General features: G+C 39.8%; 2 protein-coding genes across 4 annotated transcripts in view; both read right to left on the reverse strand.

Annotated features, from left to right (window-relative positions):
• The window catches only part of popdc2 (popeye domain containing 2), a 17,691-nt gene extending 8,216 nt beyond the window's left edge, over window positions 1–9,475 (reverse strand). The window contains exons 1-4 of one of the 3 annotated variants that reach the window (XM_015378877.1): window positions 9,125–9,475; window positions 8,468–8,990; window positions 2,625–2,733; window positions 1,286–1,856 (exon numbers count right to left, since the gene is read on the reverse strand). In XM_015378877.1, the coding sequence (XP_015234363.1) occupies window positions 1,335–1,856; window positions 2,625–2,733; window positions 8,468–8,961 (1,125 nt within the window). In that variant the 5' untranslated portion in view covers window positions 8,962–8,990; window positions 9,125–9,475 and the 3' untranslated portion in view covers window positions 1,286–1,334. Of the gene's footprint in view, window positions 1–1,285; window positions 1,857–2,624; window positions 2,734–8,467 lie in introns of all 3 variants that reach the window. The other 2 variants (XM_015378876.1, XM_015378875.1) reach the window with 2 other exon arrangements.
• Window positions 9,476–11,020: 1,545 nt separating this feature from the next.
• Window positions 11,021–17,063, reverse strand: LOC107087345 (cytochrome c oxidase copper chaperone). The gene is made up of 4 exons (XM_015378878.1): window positions 16,967–17,063; window positions 14,132–14,258; window positions 13,939–14,052; window positions 11,021–11,230 (listed from the first exon to the last, which is right to left on the reverse strand). Exons 2-3 carry the CDS (start codon window positions 14,248–14,250, stop codon window positions 13,968–13,970), a joined length of 204 nt encoding a protein of 67 aa, XP_015234364.1. The 5' UTR covers window positions 14,251–14,258; window positions 16,967–17,063; the 3' UTR covers window positions 11,021–11,230; window positions 13,939–13,967.
• Window positions 17,064–20,534: the final 3,471 nt, after the last annotated feature.

A 20,534-nucleotide genomic window follows, 5' to 3' on the forward strand; every position in this document is an offset into this window, starting at 1 on the left:
TATATATATATATACCCAGTTTGGACAGTTATTATGCTAGTTGTATTTGTGAGGATAAAATTTATTGTTGAACAAATACAACCCTTTCGGTCAATTAAGAATGTTATTAACCACTCAAACCTGAACATTTAAGAAAGTAAAAGTGAGTTTTGCTTTCTTATTGCAAAATCTGTGTGTACGATTAGCGTGCATTATTAATATACAACTTCATTAAAACTGAACATTTGTGCACTTGAGAGAGAAACAGAGAACATAAAGCAACACTGCATAACTTTTTACCCAATTATTAGCTTAATTTGAGACATATACAATTATTTTTAGCTCGGTATATAGCAATTGGCTGGTATCGATGCTGGTATTGAATTATATATCAACGGTTATCTGTCAATCAAATTTTTTTTGTTATAGCATCTGGATTCATATGTTGCAGCTAATATAATATAATATAGCAACGGTTGAAATAAGAAATAAGAATAATTTACTTTAGCATTGAGTTACATCCCAGTGTTTATGAGGATGGACATCTGTGTCTTCAGCAGGCGTAGAGCTAACAGAACTGGCAGCGTTGCGAGGCAAGGGCTCAAACATGTACGGCTGTAAGCCTTCTACACCAAACCAAGCTTCTGCCGCCCTGGCGTCCTCTTCCACAACATCTTCGTCCCCGCTTTCCTCCTCTAAATAAAAAATGTATGACGAACCTTCCCGCTCCCTTGATAAACGACCAATCACACTCACTTTATCGTGTAAAGTCAGGCACCACTCGGGAGAATTCCGAACTGCAACCGTTGGAACAGCCGCTTCCCTACGACTATGAGAACAAGAGCTAACTAAGCTAAAAGTGGTTGCTAGGCAAAAAAAAAACTGATCAGACGTACATTTGTTTTGGTTCTCTGATGTAGAATATAATCTAGAGGGGTGAATGTGGCCTTGTATTTATAAGTAACTCGATGACCTTTTAACCTGCTGGTTCAGATATGTCTGCTCTCGAATTCCAAAACTCAAAGGGAGAATGTTTTATTTTGCAACAGTGCAGCGCAGCAAGTTGCTTTCAGGGGGGCTAAACTCTGACGTTACAGATGTACAGCTCCTAGTGGCTAAAAGGTAGAAGGTGATGTTTTAACGACCACTAAATAAATTTCAAGTATTATTCTTGACGATGTGATTCTAGGTGTTTTTCTTTCCCTTTTAATCACTACAAAGCCATGTTAGTAAGAGTTGTGCAACGCAACACTTCCATGCACACACTCCCCCCATGCAACCCAATCCAGCCAAGTGAGGTACTTACATGTAGCTTAAGTGGTGACCCAGTGTGTTAGCTCCAGCACCCTGCCTCTCTACCTTAAATAATCTCTCTCACTGCCATAGTCCATTAAGGAGCCCGCCACATCAGCAAAGTCCTCCAGGACCAGGCTAGTAGAATCCTCACCAGATGGCATCTCCGCGTCTGGTGCCCAAGGGCGCTGATAGGGGCCATGCTCGGGGGGCACATTGCTGCCAGTTGTCCTTGGTCCCTGTGGATCATGTTTGAGGGTTTGAGATGGTCCGGGATTGGACACCTGGTAGGCTGGTTCTGGACGCTGTTGTTCTTTGGCGCCGCCACCATCACTACCGCTGCCACCTTCACTGCCCTGAGAGGAGGGTGCCAGGACATGGTAGAGGCTTGGAAGGCGGATGTCCAACAACACACCACTCTTAATGTAGAGCTTGTTGTTGAGGTTGTAAAGTTTTTCGGAAATGTCATAGCCAAGCATTACGGAGAAGAGACGGGCAATGTAGCGGTCCTTGGATATCAGCATATAGAGACGGCGGCGACTCCATGAGACATAGCGAGAGTCTTCTTCTGCCGTCAGTGTCACCTACAGAAAGTTCAAGGTCAAACCCCTTCATTTAAACACACTTAAACACATTAAAATGTCTGTCTACTTTTGGAAGTATTATCTTCCTGCTTTATTAGAGCATGCCTTTCTGTTTCAAAGCCTTGCAGCAACAGAGTAAAGATGGACTCTTTGGTTGCTTCATTGAAAATAATTATTTAAAGGTATAGTGAACTATTTTTCCTTAAATTGAGGCAATGTGACAGTATGGTGCTATCACTATGCCTCCAACTGATTAATCAAAGGGGTATCCTTTTGTCTGACTGATAAATGTGACTTTCCCCTGGGGAGTCTGTGGCCTCAAATCCCTCCCGGGGAATCTGCTGTGTACCTTGCAACAGTAAGAAACACCCAAGCCACCTATTCAATGACTGTGCATGAGTAAGACAATCCTACCTGCTCCTCTGGGGTGCACGAGCATGCTCAAACCCCCTTGACCTTGTGCACAGCTCTGTTTATCGTTTGTCTGCATTGCTTGAAGACCCCAAGCAAAAGAAGATACTTACATTACGCTATGTCAGATTTTCAATAGATTTACATAAACACTACAAGTGCACATGCACAGAAACAAGACACTAGCTTGAGACAATGATGTGCAGTAGCATTAGGTGAGCACGTCACATAGACTGGCATGAGCTCACAGTCGAAAGATTGTCCACTATACCTTTAATGAAGAGTCATATGAAAAAATGGCTGCAGAGTTAGCTTCAACAGACGAAATTTAAGTGATCTGTATGTTGGATATAATACCTGGAACTTCCCCTCTTCGTTTGGTCTGAGAGACTCCCACTCAGGAGAGTCGAGGAACTGATGGCGGTGAATGTAATGCAGGAACTGACCCTCCAAAGAGACATTGATCCTGTGAGCAAAAATGAGAGAGATAAGGTCAAACTGAAGAGGAGAGGATTAAGATGTTTGTGGGACAGACTGAGGTGGAGGTCTTTGCAGTCGTAATCTGTGATGCAATATGCAAAGTAAGTATTGTGGAGAGTTAGCATATTTTACAATTTCTGTCCAGTTATCTATTAACCACAGGTGAGGCATGTGGAGTCAAGAAGTCATCTCCATGCCATGTATCTGTCAGCCCAGCACAGGTGAGTCCAATCTGCACAGGCAGTTAAACTGTGCATATTGGACTCACCTGTTCCAGTGTGTCCAATCTACTATTAGCTGTGAACCATATCTGAGATCTCTGGTCATGGAGTTAATGTTTCGGAAAGAAAATCCAGATATCTCTTTGCATTCTGACACTAGGAAAAAGCAAGGAACTTCCTGCAACGAAGGGTTCAATTAGTCAGTTTAGCCAGTTCTTTGTTCAGGGTCCAGCAAAAGTGGTCTAAGTTCAGTGAGTCCAGAAACTAAGGCTAGATCCTGGCTGATAGGTAAGACATTATTCTGGAACTCAGACAAGAGCAGCAGGGAAATTGCAGCTAAAACCCAGGCTGAAATTTCACCGCTAGTAAAAAGCCACCAGCAGTGCCCCTCTCTGGAGAAAAAAAAATAAAAATAAAATGACAGTAGGAGATTGGAGGAGGACAGCTGTAGATTGGAGAAGCATTGGAGAAGTAGACAGAGCACCAGAGCAGGGTGAAGGCGGCAGCTGGCCAAGGCTGGCTCTGGAGGCTAACAATGGGAAGTCTAAGGAGGACAGCAGTAAATTGGAGATGTCAGCTGGGCAGAGAACACTAGAGCAGGAAGAGGAGTCCCTGCCTTTTTATCCCTTGGTGTTAACATATATTAAGAACCTAATTTCCTCAATGAAACAAGGAGAGGACACTATCTTGCTCCATGAAAGTTTCTCTAAGGGTGGAAACAGTTTGAAAAATCTTAAAAAGGCTTGCTTTAATCTTTTAATGTGATCATCCTGGTTAGGGGTATTCAATTTCAGTCTTCGAGGTCGGGTTTCTTGAAACTCTTTTGTTGTGTGTCTGCTTCAGCAAATCTGAGTCGAATAATCAGGTCATTAGGACTCTGGAGAACTCGACTGCATACTGAGGAGGCGAATTATCCACATGTATCAGTGTTTTTGCTTTTTTCTTCAAATAAAAAACTCTTTCCTTTGTTTTGTTTTTTTCTTCTTCAATATTTAGGTCAAAACAAAATTAAATTACAGTTAAGTAAAACCTAAAAATACAAAACATATGTTGGCCGCTTCGAGTCTGCATTTGTGGCACATTAAAAACAGGCACAAAATCCGCTTGCGTAACATCTCAGCACTTCCTCGAAAGCAACTGTTCTGGTATTTGTTTGTTGTTCCAAATTTGTCTCAGTCTCACAGCGCTCTCTACCTCATGCACAAGATTTAATTCAAGGTAAAGGAAAGCAGGCCGACTCTACTCCCTTATTGTGGGTATAAAGATATAACTAAAATGCTGGTAGATTGCACTGGGACCCACACTGATGAGTCACGGACAGAAATATTCTGTTTACAACATTTCTCCGCTGTAGCTTCGAGAGATCTAATGCAGCTCTGCTCTGAGGATGTTTGGATGAAGAGAACATTTCCTGTGAGGAAAAAAGCTGCCAAGAGTCAAAACTGACATCTAATTTTAGCAAAGTTACTGATAATAGCTCAATAATAGACATATTTATTTAAAACTGTCAAACAAGGCAAGACAGAACCCTCTCTAGTAACTTAGCTTCATCCTGTGAAATATTATCATCTTAAAAGGATACATCTTTTTTTTATTTAGATAACATCTACAAGAGGAACTTTCTTGATCTTTTACAAGTACATGGTATCATGCTAACTCAACATTTATTATCTTGAGTAAGACCGACTGCAACAGCTTTGATTCTTAGAGCATAAACAGCAAACCTCCAGAACTTTGCAAAAGATTCAGAACCACCAGGGTTATTTGTGTCTAAGGATCTTGTTCATTTTTAATTTATGTATTTATTTATTTTGGGCTGAGTGGGCAGTTCTTGTGCTGCAGGATGGTGCAGTGGCAAAATCTTCTGTGTTTGATTCCTGACCCAGGGTCTTTCTGCATGGGGTTTGCAAGTTCTCCCTATGCATGTGTTGGTACTCTGGGTTCCTCCCACAGTCCAAAAACTTGACTGTTAAGTTAATTGGCTTCTCTAAATTGCTCTCAGGTGTGAGTGTGAGTGAGCAAGCATGGTTGTATGTCTCTGTGTTGCGCTGCGACAGACTGGCGACCTGTCCAGGGTGTACCCCGCCTTGCCCATAGACCGTCGGAGATAGGCACCAGCCCCACCGCGTCCCTGACAAGGACTAAAGGCTAATTTATACTCAGAAACCAGGTCATCTGCATGTGACACTCTGGTGCACCTCTCCAAAATTGTAGGTGACCGCAGACAGGAGGCCTCTCATTGGTCAAATCTACATCCGCTCTACACTATGCGTACTTCCTGTTTGGTACCTTACCGGCTTGTTTTGTTTGTATGACCGCCATTGTGGAAAACGACTCGTGAAGATGGACCAGCTAGAAGAGCAAGGTGCCCGAGAACGCTGGGACCCTTTTTCCACCTGGATACCCGCACCTTTTTGCCTTCATGTCCCTCGGTTGTCGGACAAACTTGCCTCCACTTCCTCACCGCCTCGGCCGTATCTAGACCCACAGTTAGTTCCTGATTGTCCCTCTTGCATTGTGGTGTGGAATAACATAGCGCAGACCACGCTTCAATATTGGGCATAAATCAAAAATATCTGAGATAAACTCACTGCGACACACTGCTGCGGGAGGATAACCATCCCTTTAATAAGAGAAAATGGATGGATGGATAGACAGTTTCCCAGGGCTGCAGGAGAAAGGGGGTGCTTCAGCACCAGATAAAGCTAAGAGCTTATTCACACGTCTGGTCCAGGATTTGGTAAGGGAGAAAAATCACACCTCTGTTTTCTTTCAGTTTGCTTTTACACAGAAGTTTTGACTCTGTCCACACAAAGCCAGGTTCGGGACAATCAGCTAAATGCCCTGGTCAGATAGGGAGTAAAGTCCATGCAAAGAATTTGAAACCTGAAACATGAATGGGAAAACTTTAAGCCACCCCCTGTGGAAACTTCTTTAGGACAGTTTGAACAACTTAATTTGGCTAAAAAGTATCAGGTGAACCACCTTGTCACAGTGTTGGGTTCATTGTTCTTCTTCCTCCTTCTGTGGCAACATTACAGCATCACCCACTGGTAGGGCAAAACAATTACTACACCAGCTATGGCTCTTACAGTCAAACTTTTCTGAGCCAATAGCATCTTCAGGCTCTGACTGGACATCCCACCAAGCAAACAGACATTGAAAAGGCATAGAAAAGATTACATGGTTATCATCCAAACAACGTCTACATTTGGTTGAAAAGTGAAAATGGGAAAAGTCGTAATTTTCAGATTGTTAAAAGGTTCAAGGTTTTTTCATTGTCTATTATTGGATTAAAGTGGGACGATATCAGACGGAACAAACGCAGCCCAATTTTCAACAACTATTTCTGGACTAAATCAAGACTGGCTAACCAGATTTAGCCTAAAAACCATCTAAATGATGTCTGGTGTTTGGGCGAATGGCCTTTACCCAGCGAACCCATGGCCTGAAGTTGAATTAGTCCTTGTATATTTCTTATTGCCCTAAATAATTTCAGATTCCAACAAAACATATTGTACAATGTGTTACTGAAAGAATCAATCGGTCAAACAAAGTATTGTTTAAATTGAACTTGGACTTCTCACTTGTTGCTTCATCTAATGAGTTCTGAATAAAATGACATTGGGTTTTTTTTCTCAGTTTGAGATCTTGATTCAGTTTTCACCACTTATTACTAAAACTGAAACCTAAAATAGTGGTAGAATAATCTAAATTGGAAGTGGCCATTGAAAACCCCTTCAAGCTTTATGCTTTTATGTGTAATAAAGCAGAATTGTCACCTTCTATAAAATGATGAACAACTGATCAATTATCAGGGATAAATTAAGCTTTGAGAAATATGAGATAACATATTAACGGACATATAATTGGTTAAATACTCGTTACTTTATAAAAAAAACTGGTCTTTGTGTGTGATCAGGGTAAATCCAAATACTCCCCCCTCAGTCATCTGTAAACACTGCAAAAAAAATCTATAAAAAATGTAAATAAGGGCAATTGTCTGGATAAATTAGATGAAATGCAAATACAATAATTATTCTTGCTTTAAAACAATGCTGTTTAGATATTCCATCCATCCATCCATTTTCTTACACCGGGCATCCCCAAATTCGGTCCTCAAGGCCCCCTGTGATTGCAGTAGACCAAAAGCCTGTTAATCAGCTTTCAATTAAAATCAGCTGTGCTAGAGCAAGGAAACCTCTAAAACCTGCAGGACAGGGGGCCTTGAGGACCGAGTTTGGGGATACCTGTACACGCTTAATCCCAAGCAGGGTCGTGAGGGGTGCTGGTGTCTATCTCCAGATGTCTACGGGCAAGAGGCAGGGTCCACCCTGGACAGTTCGCCAGTCCATCGCAGGGCAACACAGAGACACACAGGACAAACCATTTACACACACACACACTCACACCTAAGGAGAATCTAGAGAAGCCAATTAACCTAACAGTCATGTTTTTGGACTGTGGGAGGAAGCCGGAGTACCCGGAGAGAAAAACATGCTAACTCTATGCAGACCCTGGGCCAGGAATCGAACCCAGAACCTTGATGGTGCAAGACAGCAGTGCTACCCACTGGTCCACTGAGCAACCCTGTTCAGATATTATTTACCTGAAATAAGTTAAAGTCGTAGGGAAAACGGCTGTTTCAACCGTTGCATTTCCGAATTCTCCCGAGTGGTGCACAACTTTACCTGAGTGAAGAAAGTGAACGTGATTGGTCGATTATCAAGAGGGTGGGATTGTTGTGCAGAAAGATTTGCAAGCAAGTTTCGTTGTGACCGGCTTGTCAGAAGCATCTTGCTAACCAGTTAGCAACTTAATGCTAGTAGGTACCCAATGGGAAATAACATTGGGACCAAGTAGCACTAAATATAAATGGATGTTTCTGAGCTTCAGCACACCTGATTCAGATGATTGCAGTTCAGCAATGCCTGATAATCTGCTATCAATTGATAACAGGTGTGTGAAAGCTGGGAAACATCTAAAACATGCAGGGCAGTGTGCCTTGAGCACCAGGGTTGAAAAAAACTGGTGTAAAAGGCTTCCAGCCGTACATGTTTGAGCCCTTGCCTCGCAACGCTACCAATTCTGTTAGCTCTAAGCCTGCCGAAGACACAGATGTCCATCCCCGTGAACATTGGGACGGAACTCAATGGGAAAGTAAATTACTCTTATTTCAACCGTTGCGTATAATAGCTGTGACATATGAATCAAGATGCTATGACTGAAAAAATTGGATTGACAGATGAACGTTGATATATTATTGGTCGAATTTAGGTGTTCAGGTTGACGTATAACTTACTGGCCTCCCCTAGATAAGAAAAAAAAGACAGGATTTTTTTTAAGAATAGAAATTTTCTAAATTTTGGGACAATATCGTCTGATAAAGATTTATAACATGTTTAAGCCAGAATGATTTGATATTTAAATATGATCTCCCTACGACTGTAATGGAGTTTCTAAATCATTAGCACTCATTAACACTCAAACACTCCCCACCTCCCAGACAGCAGAAAGGAAAGCTGGTCGATGTACGTCTTCCCCTCCACAGCATACATCTCTCCAGCCTTTAGCTCCACAGCCTTGTTTTCAAAAGCCTTGGCGATGTCCTTGAACACCTGGACAGGCACACCCAGCGGCAGGTAGACGGCCCGGTAGAGGGAGGTCAGCTCCTCACTGCGGATGCCCTCCTGCTGAAGCCGGTAGAGGAGGTGGCAGATCTGCAGCAGGGAGACCACCAGCAGCAGGAGGTTCCAGGAGAAGACGTCCATGCCGCACACGGTCAACCAGCCCCACAGGGTGAGGCACAGGAAAGCGGGGGACAGAAAGCCGAAGATGAAGAGGGCGCCGAAGGCCCCGCTGCCTCCCATGTAGCCCAGGAACATGAAGGTGTTTCCCAGATGGTAGATGGCCCCCTCTGTGTTGTTGCTCCAGCCATCGCACACAGGTGGAGAAAACAAGCTTTCCCACAGGGTGGAGTTTTCTGCGCTCATGTTTTCGGTTTGTGAAATCTCACACAGCTCTTGATGCACAGAAAAAATGAAGGAACAGGATTTCAAATATCTAGAGTAACTCCTCTCCTGTCAAAAGCTACAAGCTGAAGTGTTTTGCTTACAGCTGGATAAAAATAAACAGTAAAAATGTTTGTTCCCTCGCAGTCTAGTGGAAAATTCTTCAATGTGAAGAAGTTCTCACGCCTCCGTTTGCTCCAGAAACACAGCTGGAATGGGTCTGCCCTTCTTCTCCTCCTCCTCTCATCCTCAGTCCCTTCCTCTGTCCTCTGGCTCCTCGCCTTGTCTTTGCTCTCCTGCCTGTTCCTCTCAGCCACCAGCCAACACTGAAGAGCCAACAGCTGGAGAAGAAGGGATAAGGGAGGGGACACTGATAGGGCCCTAAAAGGATAACCATGTTTGGAATTAAAACCCAAGGAGGAGAGCGACAGACAGAGAGCAGGCCTGCTACTTAACATAACAGAGAGACAGGGACAGGAAACATGGAGTAAAAGATAGGCGGCATGATAAGAAACACACCTAGAGAACAGAAAAAGTGCCACACACCTAAAGTTTCATCCAAACTCCATGAGTCCAGTCCTTCCCACCCCCAGGACCGTGTCTTCACGGGTGTGTTTGTAGGCACAGAAATAAACAGAGAAGGAGTGGAGGTCAGGTTTCAGTAAACACATACTAGCACCACCAGCGAGCACACGGGAAGCTCTCCACCCGCAACTCTAACAGCATCTCAGAAATATGTGGATTCCAGTCATTATAACAAAGATCAGGCTGCATGTATTCAGGGTATTTAAGACGTTACCACAATCACCAACTCAACTGAGGCGGGTTAGTGTGGGTTTTAATAGGACACTTTGAGTAACTTATTTCGTATTCGAAGGAAAATAGAAAAGCGAGTGATGTGGCATGTATTACCAGCTGGCTGAAGCTGGTAATAGAACATCTTCATAACCAAAAATATTCCCCATCCGCTGATCTGATCTTTCTTGTCAGGAAAAATTTAAGTGGGCTTTTTTTCCTGAAAGCTGACCAGCAGTGCACAGCCTCAGGTGTGGGAAGTTATAGGGAAGTTTAGATCTGTGCAGCTTCCTCTAGCATCTCGTTTAGAGGATTTAAATTTCATGTTAAGATTGATGGGATATTTTTAGTGTTTTTGATACATCTTGTTTCTAGCCTGGATATGTTATTGCTTCATAAATATCAACTGAACTGCATAAATAAAAATGAATCTACAAGTGAAATTTGGAGGTTTTCAACAATAAATGCATCTTTTCCTTTTAAAGATAGGCCGATATCTTTTAACCCATGTTAGCATTTCTTCCTTGTATCTGTATCATCTGATACTTGGATGAATTTACTGATTCATTGATGCATTCGGCAGCAATTTCTTGAGATCCTATGCTTTGCTCCTCCATCCATTTGCTAACAATTGTTGATTGTTTAGATTATTGTAACTTTTTTCATTTCTGTGAAGTAAAAGATAAAGCAACATCAGCTCCCAAGAATCAATTTCAAAACATTGAGGATGTTATTCTGATGTCATATTACCCTGTATCAGTCATCTCTACTTCCAGTAACTGTGGTATAAACTACACTAATCACCGTGTTAATTTTAATATTTCTTCTCACATTAAACTAATCAAATTTCCTCATAACTCAGTTTCTTTCAAAGGTTTTCTGACTCTTTACGTCACTAAACACTTGCTTAGAAAAAAAAAAACTAACCACTTGAAGCAATTTTTAAACTTAATACCATTTAGATCAATTCCATTTCTTTCTTAATGATCTGATTTATTCAAATAAAGGGTTAATATGTAATAAAAAAAAAAAAACTGGTTATCACTGCAACCAGTTTTCTAGCAGCGTTAGGATGCATGTCTACAATCAGAACACTTCAGTGACACTATGGAGAATGCAGATATGCCAAGTATTGACTCTACAGGGTCAGGAGTTATTTTTAAGCACAAGTGCATACCAGGAGCACCAACTGTGGGCCAGGCAAACCTTATTAACAGAGAGGGACATCAGCAACCTTTCTAAATGAATGTACAAACACTTTTATTGCATAGGACTTTTATTCATGATCACACAGCCTTTAAGATATTCAAACTGCACATTTTACAGAGTTAGAAAAAAAAAATAAAGCCATCCTTTCAAGTGCTTAATATCACATTTCTCTTCCAGTGGAGTTATAAATAAGAGTGTGAAAAAAAGAAAAGGATCTCCTGGGTCATCTTCCACTCACGCCATCACACTGCAGAGGAGACAAGAAATCATTCAGCTTTGTGTTGAAGTTATTTCACAAACTACAGATTAAATTATAGAGCACAGATAAATGTAAAAGTTACAGCAAGTCGAATTTATTTAGCAAAAGATTAAATTTAAATGCCTGTAATGTTGAATCATAAGAAAATGTTGAAACATGAAATAAACTCTGCATAGAGCTTCAGGATGGCTTCATTTATCCACAGCAGAGTGCAGGAAGCCTTGCATGGCGGACAGTTTGTTACCGTGCAGAAAATCAGTGAAAACTAACAACTTTTAAGTGACAGTTTCTGAACTGCATCAGCATATGGCATCTGAATGGTTCAGAGAAAGGGCAGCCGGTCATTTGCATAAAGCACCAACTCAGTTCAGCTGGGATTTAGTCTGTCAGAACACATCTGGCTGCAAGTTAAAACAGGAGGCTTCAAGCTCTGACAGATAAAATACTACATGTCAAATGATAACAATAATGCATTATAAGGGGTTTTTAAGTCGTAGGGAAGCGGCTGTTCCAACCGTTGCATTTCCAAATTCTCCTGAGAGGTGCCCGACTTCACCCGAGTGAATAAAGTGAATGTGATTGGTCGTTTATCAAGGGGGTCGGATTGTTGTGGCGGAAGGTTCGCAAGCAAGATAGGTTGTGGCCGGTGTCTAGGAAGCATCTTTCTAAACATTTAGCAACAGTTGCTAGTAGGTTCCCAATGGGAAATTCCATTGGGACCAAGTAGCACTAAAAAGACTAAACTACACTGTCAAGGAACGTTATGGACATCGGAAACATGCAGGAGGAGGTCGTGGATGAGTCTCCTCTGTCATAAATTTTTATTTAGAGGAGGAAAGCGGGACGAAGATGCTGTGGAAGAGGACTCCAGGGTGGCAGAAGCTTGGTTTGGTGTAAAGGCTTACAGCCGTACATGTTTGAGCCCTTGCCTCGCAACGCTGCCAGTTCTGTTAGCTCTACGCCTGCTGAAGACACAGATGTCCATTCCCGTGAACACTGGGACCAAACTCAATGGGAAAGGAAATGATTCTTATTTCTTATTTCAGGCGTTGCGTATATTAACTGTGACATATGAATCAAGATGCTATGACCGAAAAAAAATTTGATTGACAGATGACCGTTGATATATGATTGGCCGAATTTAGGTGTTCAGGCTGACGTATAATCATTCTGGCATGTTATGCCAGAATGATTTGACAATTAAATATGACTTCCCTACGACTTTAAGTGAGATTCTATGGCATTATATCTAAACTAGGGTTGTCAAAAGTATCGAAACTCAAAAAAGTATCGATACTAAAATGTTGTATCCGGATACAATACTCGTTTTTAAAAGTATCGATACAGTGCCGTCACCAGTGGCACCTAAGCAGTCATTCATCTAAAGTGCAGAATAGAGGACAATGCACTTTCTGAACACTGTGTGATTGAATAATTCTGTGCACTTTTCAGTTTCAGACTTTTTTTTGTAAGAGGTGCAGCTGCTGAGAATTATTTTTGTTTCTTAAAACTGGTTTGGCTAGCGTCATTGTTATGTGTGCAAAGCATAGCCAAGGAAGGAACACTTAATTTTAATTTTATAAGTTTTTTATCAAGCTTGCTTAATATTATGCACAGCATACAACCTTTATTGTGTTTATTTATTGTATTTTATTTATTAATGAAAATATTTCTGTTGAATTTTGGAGTCTTTGTTTTTATCCTTGTGGTATCGAAAATGGTATCGAGTATCGAATATTTTCCTTAGTATCGGTATCGAGTTGAAAAGTTTAGTATCGTGACAACCCTAATCTAAACATCCCTTACTGTTTGAAAAAGAAATGCAATACCAAAAGTCTGCAGAAAAGTAAAGAAATCCACTGAACAGGAAAATCTGTTTTAGCCGATTCTACCCATTTGTTAGGGTGTTCCATTATTAGTCATCTATGTGTTGGTTATATTACCTCCCTGTTAAGCAGAGTAGATAGAGTACATAGTCTTCCTTCACATAGTGTAACACTGTGTGTTTACAGAGGCTATTTTATGAGGACAGGCCTTCTGTCTGAATAATTAGCACAAATAACGGTACATCCCGGAGGCCAGATTGATAAAGAAGAACACATCTGTAATCCTGAGGCTTAGATGCAGAAGGGAACAAGGTCAGGGTTTTGATGGCGTGTCAGGAACTGACACGCACAGCTAAGCATCCACCTGATGCAACACATAGGCTGATGAGGTATAAGAAGCAGGAGATGACCTTGTTTGTTTTTGGATGCAATCGCGTGCTGACGACTTGAGTCCACAGCTGTGCTGAAACGCTGCACTTTCTCTGTTCTGACCTGAACTGATCTGGAATAAATTCTGTTTTACTCCTAGTTATAGTCCTTTTTATAGATTTTCCAAACCTTAAGTGAAAAGTGGTTAAACTTAGTAGATTGCTTCCAGAAAAAGAACTGGAAGGGTAAACACGTTGAGTGACCTTTAGAGGTACCCTGATGATGCGTTCTTACCAAACACATTCAGAGCGCCTGGTTTACATCCAAACAATAAGCAAGACGGCAATGAGGGGCGCCCAGAGGTGCAATATGGCATTAATACATTGTTTCATTGAACCATCAATGCAAATTAAACAGGTCTAAAAACTTTTGAAAGCCAACTACAAACTTTATGTTGGAAAGCTGTTTAAAAATGTGTGTGGCAGGAAACAAAACACTTACCACAGTCACACAAGAACAAAACACGGGAGTTAAACCTTGAATCCAAGTGACCTCATGCATTCTTTATGCGCCTCAATAAGGTCCCTGCAGTTCTCCTCTCCCTTCTCAATGATGCTAGAAGAGACAAATGACAAAAATGTTTTCCACGAGCAAAAGAGGGAAAATACCCGAGTCTAACCGGCTTTCTACTTACCAAGCATCTCTGACTTTTTTCGTCTCTGGACAAGCACAGCATGGTTTCAGAGGCTTCTTCTGCTCTGCCCCAGCAGTCACAGCAGGGGTCTCTACACTGGCAGCCGACAGGGACGACATCTTGGGAGCTGAAATACAGCAGATCCTTCAGACATGTTTCCATCAACACCAAACTTTTCCAGAAACTTTCTTACATTTCTCATGTTGATGTTATGACACCGAAGCATTTAATGACTAAATATTTACCAGGCTGGTGTTTAATACAGTTATAAAAGATAAAACACCACCATAGATTTAGACAAGCTGTAACGGTTCATTAAAGATTGTTTAATAATAATATGCATTTATCTCAGGTCAACAGTTGAGGGTTGGTACTAGGGTAATACTTTATCTGTAAATATCAAAGAAGAATGAAAACATTTTAGCTTAAAAACAATGATTGAACTGGGAGACCAGGACTCCATTAACCCTTTGGCATTTTCTCTGCAGGCAGGTTACATTCATAAAGATGTGAACATGTGATAAAACAACTGATCCCACATGCTGTCAATACTGAAAACTTTACAACATGATCAGTACTCCTTTAACACACAAAAAAAATAAATAAAATTTGGTGAGATTATCCACAATAAATCATCCACTGGTAAAGAAAAGACATTTTACTTCAACTCAAACCAAGACAGGTCACATAAAGCAGGTAAACGCTTTGGTTCAAGTCTTTTAAAATGTTTCAATTTTTAATTCCTATTCAGGTTTCAACCTTAGTCATTTAAATAACATGCTTCTGTCATTTTGCACATCTCTGATGTTGCTGCTATTTTTCAAATATCCATTACTGTAAAAATGTCCATAGCTATATACTGGTTATTTTTTTCTCCAGATGTAGAGTTTTATATTGTTAAAGCACTTCACAGTACAGTATTTTATTTTTTCTCTTTTAACTCTTCAATATTATGTTATTCATTTTACATTTTTTCTAATGTCCACATTTGTGTGATTTTTTTTCTATGATCTTTTTTCTGCTGTAAACACCAGAATTCCCCCATTGAGGGATAAAGGGGTTTTCTATTCTATTCTTAAACTTACAGACTCAAATGACAACACTTTCTAGGGAAGAAAAAATGTAGAATATAGCAAACTACACAAAAAAGTTATGTTTGCTTTATAATTACCTCCTCTTTACTTCAATACATTCACTGTTTTATCAACGTCCATTTATCCAATATTACTCTCTTTATTATAGGGCTATATTGAGACTTTTATAAGCAATCTCTGAGCACCTGCTTATTCTTTATCAGAAATTTGGATGTATCAAAAATAAACCTGAAATTAATTGATTAACTACAGAGGTGTCAAGTAACGAAGTACAAATACTTTGTTATTGTACTTAAATACTTTTTAGGTATCTATACTTTACTCCATTACTTATTTTTCTTCCTACTTCTGACTTCTACTCATTACATTTTCACACAAGTACTTTCTATTCCTTACATTTTTAAAACAAAAGTTACTCATTGCTCTTGGCTTTGGTTTAATGTTTATAAACATTTATTTCACGTCATGTGCGACATCCAATGCTAATCATAGGCTTCATCCACATCTAGTGAAAACTAGTGTAATTAGATAAGTCATATAACGCAAACACTCATTGGTTAGCTAAAGGAAATCATCAGAAGCGAGCAGGTGTTCTTCAAACTGCAAATGTGAATCATCTATGCCATGCTACAATGTCGGATTCAGAAAAAGATATTGAAATGTCTGAAAGGTTGAACACAGGCGAGAGATGGAGACCAACAGGACCTCCCTCATCCTTGGCCCTATCTCCAAGAATTTTTCAAAATAGTCGAAAAATTGAGCTTTCAGTTCACATAGTGGCATCTGGCTGTTTTTTTTTTTAAAGGTTACTTTATACTTTTATACTTTAAGTAGTTTTTTGAGCACACACTTTTTCACTTTTAATTCATTAAAGAGGTCAAGCTGATAATTCAACTTTTACTAAAGTGTTTTTAAACTGCATTATTTATACTTCTACTTAAGTAACAAATGTGTGTAGTTTTGACACCGCTGATTAATTATCATAATTTACTTTTTATGTTGGAGAAAGAAAAAAAATGAAAGCAGAACAGAGTTGTGGCAAGCCAGAATTTTTTTCATTTTATGAATTTAATTAATTAATTAATCTAATTTCTTTTCAATAATAAGAGCAACTGTTTGGAATAACAATATGACATTCAACAACATTCAAATATATTTAATATGTTTTGAAACGCTGTGGTTAACCTAATCTACAGGATTTTAAAGTTGTTTATTTGAGCTCTTTAAGACATTTTTATTGTTCATCTATTCAAACCTACCAAAAGAGATTCATTTATTAAATTTCTAAACCTTTGCTAGATACAAATCCAAGCGGATTATTGAATATTTCAAACATTTCTGTTTCTTTCACACATGCTAACAGATATGACGATGAGACTGGGAAATGTGAACAGAAACAGAGTTATTATACAATTTTAAGTTGTTGGGTTTTTTATTATTATTATTATTATTACAAAACTATGCATAAAATCAACAGAGTTTTGTTTAAATAATTAGAAAACGAGGGTATTTTCAATAGTTCCCCTGCTTGCCAGCTTTTCTATCGTTTGATAACCGTTTGGTAACGTTACAAAACGCTTACATAAAGTTAGCTAACACCAGCTAGCATAACACAGCTGACAAACGGTAGGACTCGTGCCAAGAAACGCCACATTTTAAAGAAAAACTGATTAAACTGGGATTTTTTTACAGGCTTGCTATCAGAAACGAGCCTGAGTTGTATTAAATAAAGCAGACTTACTTGATACAAAGCCCGGCTCTCACACCAGCCGACACTTCACCTTCAAACTGAAGCTACCATGCGGGGAGATAGGTCACGTGTTCTATGCCAGTATCCCGCATGATCACAACCGACAACTGAGCATTCTGGGAAATGTAGTAAATTAAAACGAGGAGCTGGAAAGTCACAAACAAAAATGAAACCTATTTTTAGTTAGCATTACATATGTACTTATCAGACCCCTACACCTTAAACCAAACTAGCTGTATTAACTAGTGCTTGATGCACCACACAATGTGGTTCATACATATTTAATGCTCTGAACTTCCATATTAATGCAGGTTTTTGCACCATGTTTTTTTTCTCTCACACTGTTTGCATTTAATCACTGCTGCACTTTAAGGAATGGTAAGGTTATGAAAGCTGTACAAAATGAAATGTTGTTTTGTATACAAAATGACAATACATTGGTGAAGGTTCTCAGTCTTCAGGGTCACTCCCCCAAAAAAAAAAAAAAAAACAATTAAAAACAATCCACTGGACTTTGTTTCCAAGTTTGAAGACGTCCCATCCAGGAAGCTTTTCCTATTAAAAATGTCTGGAATAGCTTTGAGTTTGAGGTTTTATACAGTAGCCCAACAAAGCCTTTTTTTTGTTTTGAAAACTTGCAAATTGGAACAGAGGAAGGGGTCCACCCCTTTAGAATGGGGCTCATTTGGCTTCTTTTATTAGACTGCAATACCCCAGACAAAAAGACACTTAGGCTACGTTCACACTGTAGGCCTTGATGTTCAATTCTGATTTTATTGTGAAATCCATTTCCAAATATATGCCACTTGTATGTGATCCCCTGTGTGAACTGCAGTCATACAACGCAAATGTCCCACATGCGCAGTAGAGGACGCAATGACATCACAGGCCAGCTGCTCTGTGTTTAGGGAAGTAAACATGGATGTAGTGCCGGAGCACATCTAGCGATCTTTCCCAACCATAAAAACACAAGATGGTTAAACATAAATACTGCTCTCCGCATTATCGTCAGTCATGGTTGTTCTTTTTCTTGCCGTTTCTTTATAGCAAGACCCAGAATGGTGACCTTTGTCGGGTATTAATGGCGTTCAGGTCGGATGAATGCGACCTGGCCGTTCAGACACAGGTTGCATTTGAAAAGATCAGATTCGTATCGGATTCAGGACCACATTGCCAAGTGGCCTGGGTCGCATTGGAAAAAAATGGATCCGTGTTGTTCAGACTGTCATGAGAAGAACAGATCCAGGTCGCATATGGGCTAAAAAAACATATTTGGGTCACTTCAGGCTGCAGTGTGAACGTAGCTTTAGATGGGTATGGGGTATTGCAGTCTAAAAAAAGAACCCAAATGACCCCCCATTCCAACTGGGGGGACCCCTTCGTCTGTTCTAATTTGCATGCTTTCAAAACAAAAACAAAGCTTTGTTTGTTTGTGTAAAACCTCAAACTTAACGCTATTCCTGTCATTTTAAATACAAAAAAAGGCTTCCTGGACGGGAAGCGAAACGTCTTCAAACTTCAAAAAGTCCAGCGGATTGTTTTTAATTTTCTTTTTCTTTTAACAAAATTACAATAGGAGTTGTCTAAGTCTAATATGCATGTGATTTGAAAATTAACCTCACTGTAAAATTCTCTTTAGATTACCTCTCTGGCTTTTTGGCTGTTATGTTAGATATATAATGCTGCTGCTAGGTGCAATGTAGAGAATATAATGAAAAAAGGTTTTGTCCTACAGACAGGTTTATGTAGGTTGTCACGTTTGCCCTGTGTACCGTGCATAAGCAAATCATTGCGTAAGCAGAATAACTGAGTCACCTACTCTAGCCCGATGGCCAGCTGTGTGCTAGATAAACAAGCAAGTAAGCATTTTGTTCATTTGCTCATTTCTCTGTGATAGATATACACCTTTAGTTAAAACAAGCATCCCTGCACACTTTGCTCTTTTCATTTGCAGCATCTCTTTGAATTGTACATTAATCTCATAGCATTTAATACCCATTGTTTCAGGTTTAATTTTATTTAAAATGTGTTTTTATTCTGGTTGTCTTAACAAAATTTGCCTCCAGGAAGGAACATGTGTTTTAAGCCACATTACAAGTCCCGACCATCTGCCACCTTTTTATACCATCTGCAAAAAGCTTCCAGCATCTTTTGGAAAGACAGACGTGTAAGCACTTTTTGTCCAAGGTCAGTATTTGGAATAAGGCAAAAAATACTGGATTCTACTGAAGTATACATTGTATTTAGCTGAATACGTGAGCCATGATTACACCAAGAACTAATACAAAGAAGATAACATCAACATCAGCCAATATCAGCAGGAAATATAACTCCATTTGAGAAACTTTTGTCCTTTAAAGATGAACTCTAAATTCTTTTTTTAATTTCTTTCTGTGTTGAAAGGTTGTTGTAGGTTTTTCTTTACTTTTTTTTTCTTTGAATATTTGTTTTCTTTTTGCATAACCTTTCCAAAACGTTTGAATTAAGTCAGAATGGATTGAAAACATCTGGAAACAGGATTTTTCTACTGTTACAAACGTTATTTTTAACTGTGCACAGGTGAGAAGCTGCACTGCACTGACAATAAAAAAGCTCTTCTTCCAAATCCCAGCAGTTATGATGCTGCAAAAATGTCCATGTTAAAAATGTAATCTTTATTTATTACTCACAGACAGTGCTCCCTACCAAACACGTTCTGATTTAAAATCAAATTTTCTCTTTTAGTGTCTAGTCAGGAGAAATGAAAGGCTAAGGTCTTTTGTTTTTTTGCCCCACAGCTCAGCCATCGCATGGAGTCACCTTGATGAATCAAAGGTTTTCATCCCTGAAAATTTTAGGTATGGGAGGGGGCTCTATCTGAAGGTGGAGTGCTGGTCAATACCTTTCTTTAGGACTCAATTATTGTGCTGGAGGCGTCATGTGGAAAATTACAGTGATACCTCTGCCTCACAGACTAAAAGTGGTAGTTGGCTCCACAGAAGATAAGCCTGATAACTAAAAGATCTGCCTCTCATTCTACTTTTAGGAATTCTAGGAACCACTAGTAAACCTGAAAATTAAAGGTATAGTGGAGGGTTTTCTTTTTCCGGGTGGATCATCAAAATAAGTGGTCCTCCTGATTGTCCATCATTCTGGTGATATGTTTATGTAAGGCCGTCCTACGTGCTCGTCCCCATTTTATTTACCATTGGTGAGTCTGACATAGTGGAGAAATTGCAAATCTTCATCTGGAAAGTAAGCTTGTATGAGTGATGCAGACAGCTACATTTAAACAGAGCGTGCATAAGGAGAAATGGGCTCATGCAACCTTGTCTTCAAGACATGCCTGTAATCTATGTAATGGTTTAGCTTCATCTGGATTTATAGAGACATATATAGCTGGGTATCATCAACATAACAAAGGGAATTAATCCCATGCTGTCTAATAATTCAACCAACTAGGAGCATATATATAGTAAAGAGAATTGGTCCTAGCGCTGATCCCTGTGGTACTTCACAGGCAATCCTGGAGAATGAGGAAGATTTATCATTAACGTGAACAAACTGAAATCGGTCAGAT

This window comes from Cyprinodon variegatus, unplaced genomic scaffold (assembly GCF_000732505.1).
Source record: "Cyprinodon variegatus isolate N-32 unplaced genomic scaffold, C_variegatus-1.0 Scaffold181, whole genome shotgun sequence".
NCBI classification, from domain to species: Eukaryota; Metazoa; Chordata; class Actinopteri; order Cyprinodontiformes; family Cyprinodontidae; genus Cyprinodon; species Cyprinodon variegatus.